The sequence below is a fragment of the Pygoscelis adeliae genome, unplaced genomic scaffold (genome assembly GCF_000699105.1).
Source record: "Pygoscelis adeliae isolate BGI_AS28 unplaced genomic scaffold, ASM69910v1 Scaffold38, whole genome shotgun sequence".
Taxonomy (NCBI): domain Eukaryota; kingdom Metazoa; phylum Chordata; class Aves; order Sphenisciformes; family Spheniscidae; genus Pygoscelis; species Pygoscelis adeliae.
The window spans coordinates 16,759,472-16,778,381 of NW_008825614.1; the positions used below are offsets into that span (position 1 = coordinate 16,759,472).

The 18,910-nt window shown below is 38.5% G+C and overlaps 1 protein-coding gene across 1 annotated transcript; it reads right to left on the reverse strand.

Moving 5' to 3' along the window:
* Positions 1 to 31: 31 nt before the first annotated feature.
* NT5DC3 (5'-nucleotidase domain containing 3) lies at positions 32 to 18,361 on the reverse strand. Its single transcript, XM_009332954.1, has 13 exons — positions 18,182 to 18,361; positions 14,506 to 14,580; positions 13,920 to 13,975; positions 11,554 to 11,644; positions 9,772 to 9,909; positions 8,191 to 8,251; positions 7,851 to 7,953; positions 7,611 to 7,712; positions 6,538 to 6,619; positions 6,103 to 6,189; positions 4,800 to 4,940; positions 4,362 to 4,426; positions 32 to 3,244 (listed from the first exon to the last, which is right to left on the reverse strand). Exons 1-13 carry the CDS (start codon positions 18,347 to 18,349, stop codon positions 2,983 to 2,985), a joined length of 1,431 nt encoding a protein of 476 aa, XP_009331229.1. The 5' UTR covers positions 18,350 to 18,361; the 3' UTR covers positions 32 to 2,982.
* Positions 18,362 to 18,910: the final 549 nt, after the last annotated feature.

Here is an 18,910-nt window from a genome sequence, read left to right on the forward strand (position 1 = left end):
AAATATTAAGGCTCGTAGGGACCAGAAGATAAAGTCCAAGCATTTATTTTTGTAATAATCATTAAATATTTTTATCACAAAAAAGTTCCCACAGTTCATTAAACTCTTCTTTCACTGACAGACTATTCCCTTCAGAGTTTTTGATAGAACAGAAAGAAAATTTCTTCTCGCTTTGGCGTTCAAATAAGCTATACTCCCAAAACAAATGTAAAGAGACACTGCCCTTCAAACACGCTCAAAAAAAAAATCTCTTTGAAGTCAGTAACATAACAAGGTTAAAATAAGTAATGCAGAGAGCGTTGAGGTGTAGAGCTCAAGTTCTCCGAAATCGTTACAAAAATGCAAGTCATTTTTAAAAGTTAAATAAGAGCATTCTAGCACTGAAAAATAAATAATACACTTTAAAATTCTCACTTAATTTCATATTATATATTGTTGGGTTGTTTTAAAGGAACATAACCCTTCCACATAATGATTTTTTTTTCCATGCAATGTTGTTTATTTCAAGAAGTCATGCAATATAAACAAGATTTTACTTCAGCTGGCTTTTGTAACATAGCTTTGTAGAGAAGTTTGATTTGTTAGTTAAGAGAAAGGACAGGGGAGAGGAGGAAATAATCTTGAAACAAAATGTATATTATGTGGATAACATCATCCAACCCAATTAAATTGTTCCTGCTTAACATGGGAAAATTAGGCAAACAGACTGACTCCTAGCCAGCTTTAAAAGAAGAAACATCAGACAGCTATAACCAACAAAACAGTACCGTTATTCAGTTCTGCATTACTGAATTCATAATACTATTATTTGCTGGTAGTAAGATGAAGAATGTACAGTGGTTTGGGTTTGTTTGTTTGTTTAAACAGTGCGTTGAAATCTCTGGAGCGTGAGAGGTGCTACACACATGTAACACCAAGTTCGGTTTTAGCTGAGCATTAGGATAAAGAACTGAAGGCAAATCAGGGATATTTCCATCCCCACATTTCATTATCAAGTTATGCCAAATATTTCTCGCACAGCCCCACCACCAAATCTCCTGATAAAGCCAAACTAACTTCCTGCAAAACTCTATCTTTTTCTTCCAGCAAAACAGCAGGACTGTCAGATGAACTTTCTTGTTTCAAGTATATTAATCTGTTTAAATACACACACACACACACACACACTCTCTTCAGGCGCGTTGCACATCAAGTTTGTAACAGGAGCACAAGAAAACCACGAACATAAGATCTATAACCGCCTCTGAGGACTTCAGACTGATTTCAAGCATACAAGAAAACTGCTTATGAAATTGTGCAGGCTAGATTAGAATGCATTCTTTACTTTGCAAACATGCTTTTAAAAATATGAAAGATAACTGCATATGAAATTCAATACAGGTACTTGCACATAATACAGACAGGTTAAAAAAAAACCAAACAAGAAAACTTTTGGTCACCAAAAGTTTGTTTACCTGACAATCATGGTAGGAAGCAAGTGATATCCCCAAATGAAGTGAAGAATACCAAATGCTATATATTTTGTTAATTATACGCTTTTAAAAACAGAGCCTTTAATAACTAGAATTTGAAAAATATTAATCATATTATGCCTTCTAAAATGGCTGGGGTGGGAAGCACCAGTTAAAAAAAAAAAAAACCATTTCCTTCGGATCAAAGAAAGGAAAGCATCCTTTTTTAAAAACAACTATATAGCAGTTCTATAAAGTGCCTGTTTGAGGAAACACATCAACAGATGTTTTCCTTGTGCAAAATAAACGTTTTTCAGCTCAAATCTTTGGAACATATATGCTATCCAGAGTTTGTGTTCATGCATTACCTATAATTTCAGTAATTCAATACAACTTCTGATCTGCACCGCCAAAGTTATTTTGACTGATGCAAACTGTCCACCACCTCCAATTCAGCTTTGAGAGCTTGAGCTAAAAAAAAATGTCATCGGAAAACTCTGGTTTTCGTTTTCTCATTTCTTAATTTTTCTTTCAACTCATTTGCCCATTGTGCGCGTTTACTTTTGACTGTAGAAGTCCATTACTGAAGGCTATATGAAATACATTCTCTTCTAGGGAACAGCAAAACCACATTGCATACCACTGTAAGACACTGTTAAAATTTTAAAAAGCAGCATTTAGGATCAATCTAAAGCCTAACGGAGATCTGTCTCCACTTCGAAATGCAAAATGCACGACCTCTTGAAATGGCTCTATTCTCAGAGAGTGGATATTTAAAGTGTTTTGAAACTTAAAGAGAAAGGTGCCTAAAAATTAACAAAAAGGAAGCTGAAGCAGCCCAAGTTACCGCCACTTGCAGTTTTAGGCTCAGGTTCACCTACAGCCAAGCACAGACATTGCAAGAACAGGAACTGCACAGACAGGAGAAAAAGCCGCCATCAGCCTGAGCCCGCCTGCGCTGTAATCACTGCGGTGCAGCAGAGCCACACCAACACTACGCAGCAGTTAGTTCAGTTACAGGTAAGGCTCTAGCTACGGCAGCAAGGAAAATTAGAACGGGTACACCATCCCTCTCAGTCTCACCGTAAACTGGCTACTAACTGTGTATCACTGAATTACTAATACTGGATTTAAGCTCTTCAGTGACAAGATCCATTACAGGCTCCAGCTGGAGTTCTGATCAGGGCCAGAACAGAGAGTATAGGTATTTCTTTGTAAACCACAAGGCTGCAGATCGAAATTTCCAATGAATAAACAAAAACAACCACCCCAGAACACCACCAGTCCTTCCCCTCAAACTTGCCCTCCCTCCCAGCCCACTACTATTTTGGCAGTCCATCATCTCTTCTGTGTGTAAGAGGAGTTTTCACATCTCCGAGCAGGAGCGAAGAAAATGGGCACGATGCTTATAAGAACAAGTATGAATTACATCTAAATCAAGATAACAGATTTTAAGTGACTTAAATAAAATACATGTACATTCAAAAAAAAAAGATGTATTTGCCCATTTTAGGGAGAACAAGCCAAGTGCTTATTTGACCTGAACTGTCTCCTGTAGGAAAGGTATTCTGAATGTACCAGTGCACAGCTGGTCTGACCAGCCAGGAAGTTCATGCTGCAAAGGAGTCCTTCTTGGATAAAACGTGTAATCAGGCTCATAGTTCAAGAGACAACTCAATGATGCCATGTAGATATCTGCAAATCTAGAGAGACGTCTTAGGAAATAAGTTGGATTCTCATCAGTTCTGAATAAGCTTCCAAACTGTGCGTTGAAGAAATTCCTGTTCATCTCCCTGTCCCCCAAAAAAAACAAAGAGAATGAAGTGAACATACCTGCACACATCTCTTTACCAGCTAGCATGCAGAACCTGAAGCAAGCAGTTCCTATAATCTGTTCTATGCGTTATTCTCTTGCCATTGCACTTCATGCCAGTTAAATGCACCACATAAGAAATTTTTGCACCTTTTGCACATATGTAGCCCAGATCTAGCAATCACAGTAATGAACAGAAGAGCTTCACACTTCTCCCACTAAAACCACTGATAAGTTGCTTCTGACTTCAAAACATGACATCTCAAGCTTTCCTTTCTAGAGATTGCGAAAGAAGACTTTTGCCTTCATCTAAATCCTAATAACATCCACTTGTCCCAAAGATAAGAGTTTAAAAAAAAAAAAAAAAAAGCAAAGATTTGGCCTAATGTACACAAAAAGCTTAAACACATCTTGGAATTAACTTCTGTTATTAGTCACTGCCAACTATCATTCCCATTTCATTTACTTCCACATTTCTGGGGAAAGCTGCTGGTGGTATAGCTGCTGGCCTTGCCAACTGTGCACTTCGCACGCCCTGCATTTAGGGATTGCTCCTTCATGACAGTAGATTTTTAGGAGTTTTAGCCGTATTACCCATCTCTGGGATGAGATGCTAAATCCAGTCTAGTGCAGAGCCCAGTTTCTGCATATTCTAAGATGTATTGTATGTAATCTGAAGAAATCATCTAAAAAAACCTGAAGAAGTGACCTAAGTCTTGATACAGAAACACATTTTTAAATCATGCAGCAGTTAAGCTGTGTAATCAGTAGCGATAGTGATAGCTGAACATAGAGGGACAGGAGAACTAAGATGAGAAGGAGAAGTATTTGATCTGATGTTACCCTTTCATGCAGAAAACTAACATCTGTTTCAAAGAAGGGGAACAGGGAAGAAGGGTTCATTTGCACAAAGGGTCAGAGGGGAGAAGAGCTGCACAGGTAGAATATTACTTTACACAGGTAATTTTAGAAGGTTGGTAACTACCAGGGACTATAAATCAGGGAGGGATAGAAATTCTGAAGAAACCTGTGGGAGATATCACATAGAACACTTGGCTACCATGAAGTATATTGCAAATTCATCTCCCATGTCTTACCTCATTTCTTTCCTTTCCTTCTTCCATTCTTCTAAAATCATTTGTGAATCAGGATCACGGTGAACCTGGAATGTAAAGTATGGATGACAGGTAACTAAGGATGCCCTGGTAAATGAGCCTTTCCATTAATAAACCCTTCTGCTAATCAGCTAACAGGACAAGAGCAATGCTTCAGAGATTGGTATACAGAAGATACCCACGTGCATTTTAAGCAACTGAAAGCAGGAATCAATCCAGGCTGACAAGTGGAGGAAGGGAACAAGATTTTAGTAAAACTCTTAATTAACTGGCCACACAAATAATTGCATTTATTTATCTACAGTCAAACTGGTGAACTTCAGTGAGACAGAAAGTACTTGCAACGTCAGTGTCCAGCATTTAGAAACTTGGCTGGATCCCTTTGCTATACAGAGCCGATTACACACACACAGAACAAACCTGCATGTGTTCCAGTAATCCTGTCAAGGTTTGCAGCCAGGTCATGGTTTGAATGTACTTCTCTGTGTTCATGATTTTAATCTCTGACCGTAACTCTGGAATAATTGCACCAGTGCGCCAGCCGTGCTTCAGGGTCAAATCCTATTCACCAAGAATTACAAAATACAAGTATTAGTCTTAAAAAGAACTACTTAAAAGAACTGAAGAATTTGACCATTGTTTATTCCAAAGACGCACTAATTCAATTGCTTCTTATGTATTACCAGAAATATTAGACAGCAGGACTTAACTGTTCCAATAGGCAATAGAATTTAATTTCAGAGTAAGCTTCAAATCCCACATTTTTAAAGAGAGAGAGATAAAGAACACATAAGCACTTGCAAATAAGCACTAATTCATTAGGTTTAAAACAAACAGCAGGAAACTCCTCTTGCAGATGAGACCTCTGCCACTGCCAGAAGTATCTGGAGGAAACCGTGTGTTGGGTTTGTGGTATTTACCCATACGCTCAGCTGACAGAAGGGTCCTATCAGGACCCCCAGGTATTCAAGCTCCTCCTGACAAGTACAGGACAAGGCAGCTGCCACCTGTGCTCTTCCCTCCACTGTGCCAGAGAAGAACAGAGCTGCCTCCTCCTTCCTTTGGCCCTCAGCCTCCTGAAGCACCCGAACTTACTTTTCTTTTTAAGAGCAGATTGGGGCAAAAATGTTAACATCTGCTGCTGCTGAAACGTGTTACCACTGCTTGGCAGTGGAAAGTCATATCCAGGCGTTCATATGCTATCAATTACAAAAGAGTTAAGTGGTGGTCTCTTATTCTAAAGTAACAGTTAACAGTACACTTGTTCATAAGGTAGTAGGAAAATGCCTGGATAGCGGGGCTACAAACTATAGCAAGATCTCAGGAAGAAAGTTAGTTCACCATTAGTGACAGGAAGATTGCCTCCCCTGCATTCAAAACAGAAGTTCATTCAGCTCTTATTACACTTGGTAGTAAATGTCTGTGTTTACTCTCTGTTACATCTGACATAATCAGTATCTGGATCAGGAACATAAACTCACAGGTTCCTGAGCGCAGCTGGTAAACAAGTTAAATGCTACAAGTCAGGTGGAAAACACGGTCGGCCTTTTACGGCACCAATTTTCTTCACTGCAAGAAAAGCAATATGGCTTAACGAACAACTCAAATTTTGTTGTATTTGGAAATCTCAAATGAAAGTGTGTTATTTTGAATAACTGGGGAGGAAGAGAGGAAAACAAAAAGCCTCGTCTTTTTTCCTATTTTGTGAAAGTAAACTACTTACTGCCAAGTCACTGTAAATGTGATCACCAAAGTAGAGAACCTTAGAGCCTCTCCAGCCAGTAAGCTTCAGAAATTCGTACAAGTTACCCTGCAGAAACAATGACACGTACGTTGTAGTGACACGCAGCTTGTGACTTCACAGACATGAAAAAGGAATTTAGTACACCCCTAAAAATATTTTCATATCAAGAATCTTGTCCTCAGTTTATATATTATGAATCCCAAATTTTACAGGCAATTTCAGTAATGCTATCACTTCAAGAGGCAAGTAAACTGCAGACATACAATACCAACAATGAATTTGTACCACTTCAATCATTAGAACAACTGTCTTAAACATATCTACTTTTTAGAAGCCTTTATGATGTTTAAAGAAGCTTAGGATTCTAGGAAATGAGTATTAAATTTGAACTGAAAGAGTTTATTGAAAGCATACCTGTTTGTAAATCTGACCTTTCTGCAGCTTGTGAATTTTGTCCCAAAGCAACACTCCCCTTTCATTCACCTTCCGAAATGGTCTAGAATAAAATTATAAACAATTTTTACATTGCTGTAGAAATTCTGTCACTTTTTAGGAGATTAAAATTTTAAAAATATTCATCTTTCAAAAGGAAAACATGCTCTCTAGCATCTGAACATTTTGTAATAGGCAGAAAAAGCAAAGCTCCAAAACTTCAGCTTTAGCCAGTGAAATGCAGTGTATCTATCCAGTATACCTATGATGTTTATAATGGAGTTTGAGAACTGTTAAGAACTAAGGCAGGGGTCCCAGACAGAGGGGAAGAAACTATGAGTTGCCTGCCACTAAGAAGGAGAGAAGAGAACACAAAGAAGTGAAGATGTGTAAAAATCTTGCCCCATACCTCATTTTGTACAACTGAACAACTGAAGAAGCGGGGGCAGAGGACTGGGGGCAAGACATACAGCAAAATTATTTTTAAAATTAAATGAAAAAAGTAAAGGAAAAAAAATCCCACCTCCCTCTATCTCACTTTCAAATTGTAAGTACACGTAAAGGAATAGGTCTTTTTCAAGCGTAAGAGTAGTGCATACGCATTACAAATGTGTTTACTTAATTGAACAACGAGTCCAAATACTCCAGTCTGTCAGCCAGTCTGCCCTTTAAATATCATGTACGACTAAACAAAACCAGAAGCAATGAAAGACATTTCCAGATAGGGGGCTGATTCTGAAAGGCACCAAAATTTCTCACGTTTATTAGGAAAGGAACACACTTCAACTTACAAGCTAAGATGTTAAAAACAGCTTCTGTGACCCTAACTCAGTCCAATAGACCTGTAATAGCTACTGGAACTTTCTTAGGTAAGAAATGGTAAATATTTGGACTTCAGAATTGGGTATTGCTGCATTCTGTAATGACCTTAAACAGGATTTCATCAAATATGATTTCATTTTACATTGCATTCAAACTAAAATATTTCATAACACGCTCTATAGCCTTATATGGAATAAGCTGCTTGAATCATTCTTTACTGACTAAATACCCACCTTCGCTTATCGTTGAAAAAGTTTGGCTTATCAGCCTGTACAATGACCACATCAAAGAGATCCCTCCAGTCCTTGCCAACTATGAACTTCATGCCTTTGTCCCTAAAAAGAACGGAGAGGTATTAACAGTGAAGCATAACAGAAGTGCAGTTATCTACGCAATATAGAATTACATTCGAGAACCTCATCCTCCCCATCCTATAAAACGTATAGTTGAACAGCAAACAACTGATCCCTTACACGAAGCTGCTGGGACTGTTTGTGATGAGAAACATCTTCTTGCCGTGATCAGCCAACTTTGCTAACACCGCACGAGTTTGTTCGGCATAGCAGATGTATTTCTCTGTGAGGATTGGGGAAAATACAGTATTAATTGAAAAAGTTTTTCCACAAGAATTTTCTCTGCACTCAACCAAGGGTTCTGAACATGAGGTTACACTTAACAAAGGCACCTCAGACAACTGGAAATAACTCTTTCAAGCTTTAAAATTTAGAATTTATCATCTTAAATAAGGAAGCCAGAAAGATCATTATACTATCAGTGAAAAAAGCTTTGACAGATGATCTCAATAGTACTTACCAATATCTGCTTCAATTGCTCTGTACATTATTCCTTTGATGTGGACATCCCTGATTGAATCCTGTCAGGAAAGCAACAGACCACTAAAGAACTGAAAAATCTTTTCAAGTGTAAAAACCCTGCTCACTGCATAGCAGTAGTAATTTGTTTTTAAAACAATTCCTTTCTCCGAATTACACTTTCAACTTTACAGAAATGCCATATGATATTCATTATGTTACCACTAGACAAAGAGTAAGCCTGTACTCCAAGAAACTAACTTTGTATTTTTGGGAAGTACAAAACTGCATAGCACAAGGGCTGTTTTATATAACAACTGTGAAAGGGCGCTCAGACGGGTGAAGTGGGGTGAAAGCCCTCTGCAGAAGCAGTCACCACAGATTTCCAGTGACCTTTGGAGCAGAACACATTCCTTTCCTCTTGGGGGAAAAAAAAAAAAAAAAACACAACACACACACTTTAAGTCAGATTTTAGATTATGATCACTCACAAATACCCTGGCTATTTAAAAGAGAAATTTATGAACAGATGAAAGAAGCTAAATGCTTAAGCAAAGTACCCATAAGGCACTCTGAAGGCATTTGGCAGCTCTCCTGAGCCAGCGCTGCACCAGACCACTTTGTTTAGGACAGTAGTACTGCCATTTTGGTACTTACATGGAATATGTCCTAAAAATCCTCAAACATGCCACTGTAGGGCTTCCAAAATGTTGGTAATGCTGAGCATTGCAGTACAGAAGTTTCTACAAACACTTCAGCACAAACCACAAGAACTAGCCTTCTGACTCTATGTAATGATAGGCAGAAGGGAAAATTGCTCTGGAGGTCAAAAGTTTCTTAAAACCCATCTGAGCTACTTGAGAAAGTGAGAAATTCAACATTCAGGCACATCACATATGCTGAACAACTACAGAAGTTTAATACATGTCAACAAGGGGCCAGGAAAAGGTCTTGGATGGAAAGCTTGTGCAGACAAATACCATCAACTTGGGCATGACCTCTTCCATTCTTAAATAACCATGACATAAGATTATCTCCTCCGCAGGATACATCCTGAGGAATCAAGAGGGTCAAATTACTCTAGTCATTATTACTAGATTTTTTTGGAGGAGGAAGAGAGGGAAAACAGGCAAAATAGATATGCCAAAAGCAAGAGACAGCAAATGATCGTATACTAGTGAAGATACAGGAGCAGTACAGCTGAAAGCTCCAAACTGGAACTCCCTATAGCCTTTTACAACTCCTGCTAGTGAGAAAAGTATACCTTTAATAACAATCAAAAGAAGCTTTATCGACGTACAAGAGCTTTTTCACTTTCCCCCTATCCACCCCTCAAACCCACAAAAAGAGCAACAGCCCTAGAACGTCAGGTTTAAAACAAATTTCAAATTATCCTGTTTCCTTTCCAAGGTCTACCTTCATTTTACTTATGTTTTTATGGTTGTATAGCAATAATTACTCTATACAACACCTAAAATTGAGGTATTTCACCGGAGCTGCCGCAACAGGTTGAAGCTTCCTGAAGTGCTCACAGAGAAGACACACAAACGTAGAGGTTTACCTAAGTCTTCAAAGCTAGTACCTTGACATCTTTGTACAGATGAACAGGCTCATAGTCTATGTTGTTTTTCAGAAAATACTCATTCACACAAGAAAGGAGCGTCATTTCTGGCAAGGAAAATATATCCATGAATTGCTTCATTGTATTTCCTTGTGAGCTCTACAGGGGTGGGAAGAAGAAAGAAGAAAAGGTCAGGCATTTCTCAGATTAAAACACTTTCATTCATTCAGTATAAACACTTCAGCTTAGTTGCAGATATTCAGCTTTTGCCATCACTGTTCACATTGCTGTAATTTTTTTTTAACTAACAGACTTTCAATAAAACAAAACTCCAACAAAAGCGTTGGCTTTATTTTAAGAATTAATCATGACTCATTACTCCTAAGAGCAGTATTTTAATTCATAAACAAATAAAAGACAGCACTCAAGTAAAAGTCAAGAGAAGGACTTAAGCCTTCACTGGAAGTCTGCACTTCTATAAAGAGGCACTGGATATTGTGATGGGGGTGAAAGCTTTGTTATTTGTTGTTTTGTGGGTTTTTTTTAAATGAGTATTGATTAGGACTGCAAAGCAATTTACCTTCTTGAAAAGTGATACTAAGAAGTTGTAAGAATCTAAAATAACTAATGCAGTAACAGAGGAAAAGATTTCTAGTCTGCAAAAGCTGTAACTATAGTTAAGTTTCACAAAAGCAGACAATCTCATCATACAAGGGCAAATACAAACCAAGTACTTCAAGAAGAAGAGAGGTAAAGCAACCAGCTCAAGAGAACACCGGTCAAGATCACAGAAACAGAGAATGGTTGAGGTTGGAAGGGACCTCTGGAGGTCATCTTGTCCAACCCCCTTGCTCAAGTGTGGCCACCTAGAGCCAGTTGCCCAGGACCTTGTCCAGATGGCTTCTGAATCTCCAAAGATGGAGACTCCACAAGCTTCCTGGGCAACCAACCAACACCAGTGCTCAGTCACCCTCACAGTAAAGGAAGTGTTTCCTGATGTTCAGAGGAAGCCGCCTGTGTTTCAGTTTGTGCCCACGGCCTCTTATCCTGTCACTGTCCTTTCCAAGATCAAAGAAAGCATAGACCTGCAGAGACCAAGGCATCCCACAGGGAACGCCAGGGCAATCTTCAGAACCGCTGCAGAGACCAGATTTGGGAATTCTAAGTTCAGCTCCTTAAAATAAGAACAAGCACGAGAACAACAAAATGCTCCACAGCACAAAGAAGGGCCTTTCACGTCAACATGGAATTAAGATGCATAAGTAAAAGGGGTTTGGGAAAGAGGAAGGAACCTACCAGCAAGATCATCAACTTTCCCCACAAAGTCAAATCCTACACTTAAAAGCTTTATCTTTTATCATTCATCTTTTGTCAAATCCTCTTACTGTCACTCTGCCAGCTTGTATTGCAAGAGATGCCTCCATACATTTACTTGCTGCTACATAAGCTAAGCCATTAGACCACCTGGAAAAAGTACATAGCTGGGGTAAGGTACCAGATATGGTTCATTTCCCAGCCTTTATCAGATTTGCTGTGCAACATTGAGCAAGTCACTTGATTTTTCTATGTTCTGCTTCTCTGTCTGTATGACTAGGCAAGGGACAGTGAAAGAAGAAACTACAGCAAGTGGGAGAAAGACAATATATTTGTCACTTTAGAGGGCAAACTTCACATCTAGCACTGTAAGTCAATCGTGTATTAAGAAAATATAACTGCTAGTAAGAACAAGAACAAAGTGTAGACAATGCTACCCCCACCCCCCAAAAAAATAAATCATTTTTAAATAGCAGTTTGTGGTTTTACCTTTCCATAAAAGTCACTCATTTGTTCTAAAGGGACATGGGAACCATCATACATTGCAATGACTTCTTCATCTGGGACAACACTGAGGCCTCTGGAAAACATCGTCAACTTTAGTTCAAAAGTCAGATTAAAATTTTCAAGTAATTACCAAATGAAACTCTGACAGACTAACACTTAGATCTGGAGCTTATTAAAATACTAATAATGTCATAGCAACACTTTAGTCTGTAAGTTAAAACAGCATCATCTTTCCTTACAGAACAAGTAACATTTTAACAGGCTGACGCACACAGAACACATTCCAATTTTAAGTCCTTTTTACTTTCTTAGGGGAAAAGAGCTAATTAGTCTCCATTGAAACTATGCCTCAAGGGTTTGTAAGAAGTAGTTAGAACTTCCCGTTTCTTAACGCAAAGTAATTCCTCACTCCACCTTTGTTTCATACAGCACTGATGATGTGATAGTGTTTAAACCAGATTATTCTGCAGCATGACCTTGAAGATTCAAGGGAAAGAAAAACATACATAACCTTTAACTAAATGAGAATTTCTTTTAAACCGTATCAACAGTTCAGTTTCCCAAAATTTAAGATTCCTTGAAGGATGGTTGACAAGTATTTAAAATATAAAAATGTAACAACAAATGGAGAAGGAGACATCATCTCTCCCCAGAGTTTCTTTATCAACTATTAAGAGATTAAAGGCTTTGTTTTGGTTTTGAATGTTCACAGTATCAAGCATCTTGCGCTAAAGCATCTAAAACACCGCAGGCATGCAAACATCCTCAGCAGAGGACACAGAAGTGTTGAGGTTTTGCGTAAGATTAAAGAACACAAATGAAAACCAGATCATCTGGTCCCTTTTTTCCAAGCCTACTTATGGTGTTTCGCAGCCTTGTAAGACAGACAGTTATTTCAGTGTCTCCCTTTCTGGGTCTTACCCTGAAGTGTTGTGAGACATTAAAAAATTAATTAATTAATAAGCCTAGTACTTTCAGTGTTTAGTGTCCAACACCAGCTTTGCAGTGGAAGGGCACGATACATGAACTTCCTCGGGGCTGCTATGGTAGCAGAGTCCCCCGTTAACTAGTTTCTTTACTGCACTTCTCAATGCTACATCGACTTGCCCATAGCTCTGTGCTACTGCTGGCAGGACTCCAGCATTCGAGTTAGTATTGTGCACCAACAAGGCAGATTTTTTGGTTTTGTAACATACAGAGTTCATCGTCACCCACTCCACAGCAGGAAACACAAAGAAATGCAACCAAACTGTTAAACACATACCAAGTAATACAATCAGAATTAAGAAGGACTGACTCATCTTCTAGTCTGCAGACAGCTATGCCAAGTGGTATCTGAATACTGCTAAAGAAAACGCTTGCAGACCAGGAGCTACTTAAGCACAAATCAAGAGAGGACAATAGATACACGTGAAATCCGGAGAGGAGAGACGACGACTGTGTACGCAAAGCTGTAGATTAGTTTTACCAAAAGACCCATAGTCTTGACACAGTTCACAGTCCAGCTGAATAACTACAAAGTTTATTTTATTCCACTCACAGCATGGACAGATGGCACTAAAAGCATCACAGTTCACCTACAGCAGTGCTCCCATTGCTGCTCTTGGAGATGTGCATTGTTAGAGGGATACCAGAATTGCTTACACCTCTCAGTGCAAATAAGGCTGTACACTTGGGCAAGTTCTGCTACTTTCAGTGGTATAATTGTCCTACACACATACAGAGCACATGGAAGGTTAAAACTAAGAACTACAGACATGCAGCAACTGACAGCAAAGCTCAGTGTTGGTGTAGAAGAGAAAGGTAATCTTATTCTAAACAAAATTAAGGTCAGGCTGTGCGGACACAAAGCAGTTGTGCTCCAACCACATCATGCTTGCAGAATGATATGTCCCAACTTAAAACGTCTGTGCAAATACAGGACGACCTCTCAAGTGTCTCTGCAACCACACCAAAGTCATTCTAACAGGCACTCTGTGACAATTCTTTACACAGAAAGCAACAGCGGAGAAGTCATCAGTGTATTTTTAGATGTCTTTCAGCACAATTTAGCAGCCGGAAACAAAGTGCGTCAACACTATGTGACCAACCAGCTTGCCAACTTCCCCAGCTCTGAACTGGAGAATCAGCTCTACTGTATCAGTCAGTAAACACGTGCGCATGTCCGTGTGTACACACAGAGGTGCAGAGAAACCCCCTTCCAGTAAGACTGCAATACTCATTCATGTCGTGCTTTTCAGTGCACTGTTCCTGAGATGAACCTAAGATGTACACTAATAAATGCAATTAACAGATTCAAAATACAAGAGTATACATTTTTATTATAAATAGGAAATAATTTTACCTACCTGTAAACTGTTCCCAGCTGAATATAATGAAAAGCATCGATCTTCATTAATAATGCCTTTGGGGGAGGGGGGAGATTAAAAAAATCATGTCAAATAGTCGATGTGATAAAAACTGAAATTATACAAATCAAAGCAACTTTATCTATAATCTTTCTGTCTCAAGAACACCTGAGTACCTTCACTTCAACTTCCTTCATAGCTTCCAAAATACTTTATCAATAACTTTTACCTAGCACTTGCCAAATCACCAAGGAAACATTGTCCAGTGACCTGAGCTAGGTCATGAAGAAATATCTTTTCCTACTAGCAGATGCCTGCTTAGGTTTATTCTGTTGCACTCTAAGTTGTCTTTCTCCCTCCCCCTGCCCACCATGAGAACAGAAGACCCAAAACACTTTATACTTAAGAGCTATATAAAAAAAAAAAAGTAAAATAAAAAAAAAAAATCAAGCTTGCCATGAAAGAGAAAAAAAAATATGAAACAAAATCCTTGCATGTTAACACTGGTTGACTTAAAAGCCCTATTTATTTTCCCTGGCTAGGTTCTCAGCACTACATAACTCATCACAAAGTTATTTATACATACCCGGTGCACATCATAATGAAGTCCTCTGATTGCAAAATTGGGATCATAATCATATTTTCTTATTTCTGCAGGATACTAAGAGAAGATGGCAATGATTTAATTTTAAATCCATAACAAAAACAAATAAAAAATTGTTTCTGCAGAATTTTAAAAGCCTAAGTTTTCTATGCTTCTCATTTTCACTAGTCATTAAAAGAGGCTTTTTGATAGGTTGGTGAGATTTGCAGGAACATATGTACAGTGCAAGACAAGCCAAACATTTTTCCAAAATCCAAGGTCAACATTTTAAATTTAAGTCAAGCACGGTACCCGAAGTTGGACATCCAGGTACTCTGTAGTGATCAGCTTTGAACATTAGCCTCTTGTTCAAAAAGTTATTTTAATATATGCACCTTTGAAAACAAACTATATTAACATCCTAAAATTTAATAGCTGGGTTACCTTGCATTGTGAAGTGTCACCAAGAAACAGACCATACAAACACAGTTTCTAACTCAACCTTCTAGCTAGAAGCCCAAGAATATTGCCTGATTTACAGAGATACCTGAACTTTACTGCTCGCTTCTATTGACAGAAAAATCAATACGATATCATCTATATTAACAGGAGCAAAAAAATCTCTGGCATTTTCAAGAAAGAAGCACAGCTACCTGTTTTGGCTCCCTAAGTGTGGATCATAGTCCTGGTCTTAGATTGTCCTGTTTGAAATGTAGACCCCAGAGGTGCTTAAACATACAAGTGCACTGCAAATACAGGAGGGAGGGAGGGAGGGAGGAATTCACAACAGCTAATGTTAGAGGACCCTGGCTTCTCCAGGTAGCAGGGACTTTCCCCAAGGTACAGTGCATCACAAAGATCAGATTCTGAAAGCAAGTTACATTAAAGTGCACTAAACACCACCAGGGTGAGTCACTTCAGGAGAACACCACAGGGACCCAACTGTATTTACCCTGGACAGCATTTGTAACACCTTGCTGTTTATAAATGCACACGAATTGAATGTCTGTGTCATGTATTCTTTCCTCAGGTTGTTTATAGATAGCATAAGTAGCTCAGACCACCTAGTAGAGAGTTTTCTAACATTTTTCAGTACAAGCCCATTCTCAGTCGATTGTAATTTTGTCCTGCTTTAAGCATAGGTTAGCCATGAAAAAAATGTTACGTGTGCGCCTTGGGCTAAGGGTTTCGTTCATTTGTTCTTAAAAGGTAAAATGCTTCAGTCATTTCTGACAAGGCCGGAGAAAACTATCATTTCTTTGATTAACCAACTGAAAGGTGATCCTTCATTTTCCTCCCACAGGCTACAGCAACCTTAGAACTTGCATTTGTCAAGTTCTAAGACGCATTTGACATCTCAGGCACATTCTCCACCTTCTCAACAACAGTCTCCATAATTGTAAATTTCAGGGGAAAAAAGTAGATTATACAGCTTCAGCAGAGGCTCTAGCTATTCTTACACAAAAATAAATAAATCGCAATTTCTCCACAAAGTTTTTATCTGTGCTGAAGAGGACTTGCTCTGCAACTGCTGTAGATTGTGCTTGTATTGAGCACAGGCATCTACAGTCAAAGAAAATAGCCTTTTCTCCTAACTTCTGAACTATCATCCCTACCACCACTTCCAGAAAACATGGGGGAGGCTACTGATCTGAACGAAGAACAGCACCAAAAGCCTACAGATGCGTTGGGAAGATGTATAGATTTGGCCAGGGAACATAAAGCAGAAAAGGAGACAAGGGAAAACATCAGGGACTGATACAGAATTCCAATAATTAATAACTACGATGTACCACGCATGCCTCAAAGCAGCCACATCAAGCATGAACAAGGAAATTTATTTCTTTTTCAAATTTCTGCATGCTTGACTTTCCTACTTCAATTTATTCTACTATAAGGCTGTCTTTTTGCATGCATGCCAGTACATATGAGACAAAGATTGAGCCTATCTTGGCACACAAATCAAAGCTTCCTTACAAGCCAAACAAAATCATGATTAAAAATTACACTGTTTGCTTACCCCACTCTCGGTAGGGATAGATATATCTGGACTGAAACAACAGTCCAGATAAGGTGGCGCAAGGCCCGTACATTAGGAAAGAAAGAAACCCAAGAGCAAGAGTTTACATTCAACACCTGCTGCCACCTCCAAGATTAGCATTAAATTGATGTTTATTCTCTTGGACACACTTCAAAATTCCTTGCTTCCTACACTGTATTTTGCAATTTCTGATTAATTACTTTACACTGCCACAACCAAAACTGGCCATCTTTTAGGTTAGCTATGACAGTCATAATGGGCAATACTATCTAGAAACTTTTTCTAATGTTAAAGGCAAGAAAAACATTAACAGTGTAAGCAGCTACAGAGATAGCATTAATAAAAACTGTTGTCCCCCAGTAAATTCCAACAGGAGAGGATATATTTCAATAAGTTGTCTCAAAAAGTAATTACAGCTTAATTTATTAGAACTCAAGATATTTTAATTGAGACAAACTGGAAAGTTATCCCTGCCTGAATTCATTCAAATAGTAAAGACAGATCACCGGTTTAATTATTGTCTAGAAGAATTAATCTTGACTCCTATGGTAATGTTGATTTTGCAAGAACCAGGTAGCTTTATTAAAGTGTATTTACACATCCTACAGAAATTGCTAACAAGACATGCCAAAGTCTTAGGGGAATCAAGTTGTATATGCTTGTAGCGCCCATGAAGTTTTGTTTGTTCTTCCAGGGATATTTATAGATTTTTATATATAGCTCCTAACCTTTAGATTCAAATATGAAAGTAGAGTAACACCACCCATTCAGATTTAGGCTATATAAAATACACAAGCAGTTTTATTAATAAAGTTACTCTGTGGGCTTTTTGTCTTTTATTTTCCTGCAAGTCCTACAGCTCAATAAACTTTGCCTCTTTCAGTCCACGTTTTCTTCAATCTTTTTCCCTGCAATACCTTCAGTTTCCCAAGTCACCCATCTCCCCCCCAGCTTTCGGACACACAGTAAGTTCTCCCATCCCCAAACCACGCAACACCCAGCTCCAAGCTGCTTGAATGTCAACTGGCCACCGATGCGAACACGCTGCTTGGTAAGGCAACAGGGCAGCGCTCGCTCTTAGGGGAATACTGAGCTGAACACTCAACTTGGGTCTCTCTTGTATCCAGCCTCTGATTACACTGTCGCTGCACACGCTGCCCCTTCAGCTAACTCAGCTGAAACGCCGGGCACATACAGAGCACCTTGCAAGCACACAGCGCAATCAAAGACCTCATAAGAAGTCAGGCTAAAAATATTCCATATGGAAATTAATCACTGCACTCACAGCAATGCATACAACAGAGTAACAGTAACTCTTAAGCTTCTTATCTATTAGGGTAACTCCAATAATTGACAATCAGGAAAAAACAAAAAAACCACCCCACCACCACCAAATTGAAAAATAAAACAAATAAAACTCTATTCCTTAACAGTTGTCAGATTGCACTCTGCTCAAAACTGCAGCTGAGAATAAACTAGGACTTCTGTGGTTCATATGTAGCCATTGTACAAAATGTGTTATAAGGGAGCCACGCTAGGACTGAGGCATGAAAAGATGAGTTATGCCCCTCTCAGTTAGAAATTATTTATTATACTCTTTATTCATAAGTTCATTGTTATTCCATTAATTTTACTTACCCGATGCTCATTAATAAGCAGATCTCGAGCAGCATTGAAGATCAGCGTGTGCAGATGTTTAGAATAAAAGACCAATGTGTAGTCATAATCAAAACCATAAATTTCAATGTCTGACAGGCTCATTTCATTGTTTGAAAAAATAGCATCCGGATTCAGCATGTTACTCATAATTGAAGGAACCAACTCTGGGAACAGGGGAGAGATAAAAAAAGTTATACCACTTTGTAGTTTTATTTAAATAAATACATATAAATCCATTAGCAATTTCTAAATATAGATAAATGATGATGGAAACTATCAAACTAGCTCACACGAACCAGCTAATCCTTAACAACATGATGTTATTGAAAATGCCGTCCCTAACTTGTCTTGGTGACCCATAGTTTTTATTTGAAGCCCACTTTTCTCTGCACAGTTCAACTAGGAGAGAAGATGCATTTCAGCATCTTGCTGAGAGAGCCCCAGACTCAATACATATAATTTTTTGCTAACTCCGTTAACACATTTATTACTGCTTTTGAAAATGAACTTTGGAGTTGGAGGAGGATATTATTATTATTCTAGGAGCCTTGTCTTCTCCTCCCATTATTTGGTCCAGCTTCTGCCCCAGAAGCAGAACTGACATTGTTTTAATTTCACATTGCTTTAATTTCTTTTGCTTCACCATTCCAAGGTTACCACATTACTCAATTTCAACTCAAGTAAGTAAACTTTAAGTGATTGCCATAC